At 36.9% G+C, this 5074-nt stretch overlaps 1 protein-coding gene across 1 annotated transcript; it reads right to left on the bottom strand.

Annotated features, from left to right (window-relative positions):
• Positions 1-456: 456 nt before the first annotated feature.
• On the bottom strand, positions 457-3081 carry LOC133031316 (uncharacterized). The gene has a single exon (XM_061104798.1). The coding sequence runs from the start codon at positions 3079-3081 to the stop codon at positions 457-459; it is 2625 nt and encodes an 874-aa protein (XP_060960781.1).
• Positions 3082-5074: the final 1993 nt, after the last annotated feature.

Here is a 5074-nt window from a genome sequence, read left to right as displayed (position 1 = left end):
CTCTTTCTTTTGCAACCAGCTACGGCTTTCACTCTCCCTCAGAGATGTAGCCGTTCTCTTTTAATCAAAAATACTAATATAGAAGGAGCATACTACTTATTAGTAAATGGACTAAAGAAAGCTCTTCCCATTGCATCTAAAAGAGGTAGCTTTTTTAGCTGGGAAAAATAAAGGTTCAAAAGATCCTGAAAAATTCACATATTTAGAGCTTCCTCAATAGAACTGGAGAACCTGTAGATGGGACATGAAGTGACTCATAGAAAAAAAAAATGATAGCAATCAAGGCTTAGCTGAACAAACAGAGAAAGATAATGATCATATACCACAACGAATTAATCAGATAGAACACATAAAAAAAACTTCCCAAGTTGCACACATTAATATGAGAATTCAAGGCTTTATTAAACAAAAATCCAAGAGAGCATCAAGAATAATATGTGATTATCCAATGTATTTTTACTCAACCAATTCTAAAAAATGATATCCGTTATCTATATATTTTGAGTCAACGTGCATTTTGAGAAATGTTTGTGAAACTTCATTATCACACATGAAGACACATAAACAAGCAATGAGGAACACTAGACAACATATCATGTGTGTATCATATTTCTTTTGAAGCAATGGAGTACGATGTACAACATGATCAAAACCAGCATACACTAGGACAAAAACATCATTATTTCTTTGTTTAAACCCAAGATTCAACAGTATAAGGTTTAGAAGACCATACCATAGCACTAATAATAGTGAATGAGCTCTTGAAAGACGGGGTGATGATTTAACACTCTTATTTCTTTTGGTTAAAACTTTTGGAATAGCAGTAAAGTCTCCAATATCTGATTTATCTAATGATGCACTATTACATAGGACAACATTGTCCAACAAATAACTACCATCACTAGATCTCTTCCCTGTTAAGACTGAGCACCCATCAAATGAAACTAAACAATGAGTTTTAGAAAAAATTACAGTGTAATTTGCATCACAAAGTTGACCGATGCTTTTCAGATTTGCCTTGAGTCCTTTCACATACAGTACTTCAGTAAGAGGTGCAGCTCTACTCATCACCAAGTCTCCTTTTCCAATAATATGGCCCTTATTTCCATCACCAAAAGTGACAACTCCCTCCTTTGCTTTTTTGTAATTGACTAACAATTTCTTGTTGCCTGTCATGTGTCGAGAGCAACCACTATCCAAGTACCACTGTCCTTCCAGAAATGCAAACAGTGAAACTTGAGCTACCAACCCAACATTCGATTCACGATCAGCCCTCAATCTCCACTCACACTGAGATCCTTCCTTTTGAGTTTTATTGGGTTTTTGAAAACTCATAGGTCGATTGATCATAGCTTTCAAGTAGTTCTGCAGCTTATAGCATCTGGGTCGAATATGACCCCTCCTGTTACAGAAGTGACACACTGGGATGAATCTCTCCATCTGAGATATATTCTCCGGGGCAATTCTTCTTCCTTCTAACTTCACCTTGGTAGGTCCAGATGGAACATGGAATTTTCCAGTGGGGTCTGAGGACTGAGGTGTCGAGGGAAATGATGATTGCTTGTCATCCTTTTTGTCTAGGTTGATCACTGGTGTAATGGACTCTTCTACCCCCAAGTTATCTCCTTGCTTATACAACATCTTGTATCCGATAGAGGTTCGATCACCATAAGGTTTTTGAAGTTGAAGAGTTTGATTGATGGCAGTCGTTCCTGGAGGGATAAACTCTAAAGCCTGTTTAGCTTTTATGAGTTCAGCTGAAAGCTTGTAGATCTCATTGTCCTTCTCATCAAGAAGTTTGTTGAGATTCTTAACAGTGTCCTCCAACTTGACTTTTTCAGACTCTATCTGCTCCTTGGCACTATTCAGACCTCTAATCTGCTTGGTCATATATTCCCATTGAGCAAACATCTCTTCATATGCATTTTGTCTTCCATTACTGTCGACTTCAGACACAGTGGAGACTCCATCATCCTCAGATTCAACAGACTGATGACTTTGAGCCATGAAAGCCACTACCTGTTTATCCTCATTAGAACTTTTGCTTGCAATAGAGTCTTTTTCTTCGTCACTATCGCTCCAGGTGGCAATAAGGGATTTCTTATTTTTGAGAGTGTTAGCACACTCGGCCTGAATGTGTCCGAACCCATCACATTCTCTACATTGAATGCCCATGCTCTTATTGTCACTGGGTTGCTGACCAGGCCAGAAGTTCCCAAGAGGATTTATTTTGGAAGCATTTTTCTTACCTTCGGAACACAGTTTCTTGTACTTCTTTTTCAAGAATTTTGCATAGTTCTTGGTCAGCAAATCTACAGCTTCATTTGAGAAACCAGCAGACAAATCTGGGATAGACTTATTTTCTTCTTTGTGAATGAACGCAATATTGTTGTCCCCTTTTTCTTTGTTCACATCCATCTTCTTTTTTTCTTTCTTCCACCTTGTTAATGACATTTCATAATTCTGCAAGGATCCAATCAGTTCATCAAGATCCAGTTCCTCCACGTTTCTCATTTCTTCAATGGAGGTTACTTTAGACATAAATCTCCTAGGTAGAACTCCAAGGACTTTACGAACTAGCTTTGCATTAGAATAAGTCTTTCCCAAAGCATAAGATTCATTTGATATGTCACACAATTTAGCATGGAACTCAACCACCGTTTCTTCTTCCTCCATTGATAAATCTTCAAACGCTTTTGCCAAAGCACGAAGACGGGATTTCTTTACAGCATCCGTTCCTTCATTTTTAATTCGTAGTTTTTCCCAAGCCTCTTTGGCCATCTCACAGTTTCCAATGACCTTCAATTGATTTGTGGACACTGCATTGAACAAAGCATGCATGGCCTTCGAATTAAAATTGGCCCTCTCCATCTCATCTGGAGTCCACAAGCTCGTAGGTTTTGGTTTGGTGACACCGTTATCCATCATCGTTGGGCATGTCCAACCATCTTCTATGGCCATCCAAACTCTTTCATTCACCGCCCTTAAGAATGCTCGCATTTTGGTTTTCAAGTATGGGTAATTAGCACCTTCCAGCATTGGGGGTCGTGATGTGGATCCTCCTTCTCTGAACATCTCCATTCCTGTACTAACAAGGAAAAACAAAACAAAGATAGAGAGCAGTATACTCCCAGAGTCGTGTCTGGAGAGGGGGTTAGTTCCAACTGGGTGTTGCAGAAAGAAAAAATGCAGAAAAATCAAGAATTGCAGCAACAATAAATTTCAGAATAACGAATCTTGCAAGAACCCTAAGGATCAATATTTCTAACAGAAATAGCTGGCTCTGATACCAAATGTAAGCCCAAGTTCTTGTCTAACCTATCTTTTTCATATTTAGATTGATTTTATCTTGATTTAAGCTTGAATATAAAAAGAACAAAATCAAAGATTCAACACCAGAATTTTACAAGCTTCATCTGCACTGAGAACACATCTCAGCCGACTAGTGCTTGGGTTCCCCGAACCAGGGTAAATTCATCCACTAATTCTCAAAGGTTCATATTACAATTTCCAATTCTCTCTAAATGAATCAAATACAACCTTAACAGCAATTAGTAATGAATTACCAACAACAATCAAGAACACTGATTGTTAATGCACAATCCCTTGTGCTGCAACTGAGCTCTTCTTCAACATGTCTTCAACCTGAAATCCCTTCAGATCTGATGATGAAGATGACACTGAACTCCCTTCAGTTTGAACTCAGCAATTCTAGATTCAGATCATTCCGCCATAGATGAACATCCTCAAGCTCCAAGATCTGACCTGCCATGAAACATACAGAAGAAACAAGACGAAAGAAACGTAATCCCAAATCTCCGATCAAAAGTTCGTCAGCAAAATACCCAGAAATCGTATTTATACCCAGCTAAACCAAGAAACCTGAAATAGACAGCTGTTACCATCTGAACAATTAAAACCTAAAATATCTTTGCTGACGTGGACTAACACTAACAGTACGAACCCTAGACAAAACACTACGAGTCCCAGACGCAACTAGAATGCTACAGGACATAATTTGTCACTACAGAAAATAATAGTTCTAACAATATCAATTTGAAAAACCTGCTTAAGTGGCCGGGCAAGGTGTTTATTGGGCCTCACTTGGGTTTTGCAGTTTTCACAATTTTTATTTCTATTTTCTCAAAAACGCGAATTTTCCAATTCTAACCATTTAAATGCCAAAACTAATTATTTAATAACTAAAATAGATTATTAAATAATATTGTCATTTAATATAATTATTAATTACACATATAGAGTCTCTTAATTAATAAATAAACTTAGAATCTCTTTTCCTTACAATTTCACCCCTACTTGGTGAAAATTCACAAATTAGACATAGTCTAACTTTAGAATTATAATTGATTAATCACAAATGAATTATTGAGTCTTACAAGCAATATAGTCTCAACTAGAATGGGGACCATAGATCTATATGCTGAGCTTCCAATAAGTGAACCAAATTTACTAAGTAAATCCCTACTTATTAATTCCTCGTTGAATCCACTCTTAGAACTTAGAATTGCACTCTCAAACTTATATAGAGCATATTATATGTTCCACGATATAGATATGTTATCTCATTTAACCATTGTTATAATCTTATTGTGACCAAAGATCCTCTATATAGATGATTTACATCGAGATGGGTTAATTTTACCGTTCTCACCCCTCAACGTATTTTGTCCCTTAAAACACTTAGCTACCTGTAAATGATGTTTAGTGATATAAGAATTAGTCACTTAAACAAGAGCTCATCCATTTACTTCTATTTAGCTAAGCTCGAAGGGAATCATCACTTGACTTCTATACACTAGTAGAAGCTATAGATTCCATATTTATGTTCAGCACTCCCACTCAATCATACTATCATGTTCCCAAAATATACGTATCACCCTGACCCAAAAGTAGGCTTAACTAATAAATCAAAGAACATGAATAGCACTCCTGAGTTGAGCCTAAGCATATCAGGATTTAGATTCTTTTAATCTTAAGATCAACTACTGATATTGACTTGGAAAGATACAACGGTAAGTTTATAATATCTTTACTAAGTTCAATATCGGTCCAG

This window comes from Cannabis sativa, chromosome 9 (assembly GCF_029168945.1).
Source record: "Cannabis sativa cultivar Pink pepper isolate KNU-18-1 chromosome 9, ASM2916894v1, whole genome shotgun sequence".
NCBI classification, from domain to species: Eukaryota; Viridiplantae; Streptophyta; class Magnoliopsida; order Rosales; family Cannabaceae; genus Cannabis; species Cannabis sativa.
The sequence above is the reverse complement of the archived record's forward strand: the minus strand, read 5'-3'. Positions and strand labels throughout refer to the sequence as shown.

Excerpts from the sequence above, each read along its gene's own strand:
- LOC133031316 (XM_061104798.1), bottom strand. The coding sequence starts at position 3,081 with ATGGAGATGTTCAGAGAAGGAGGATCCACATCACGACCCCCAATGCTG.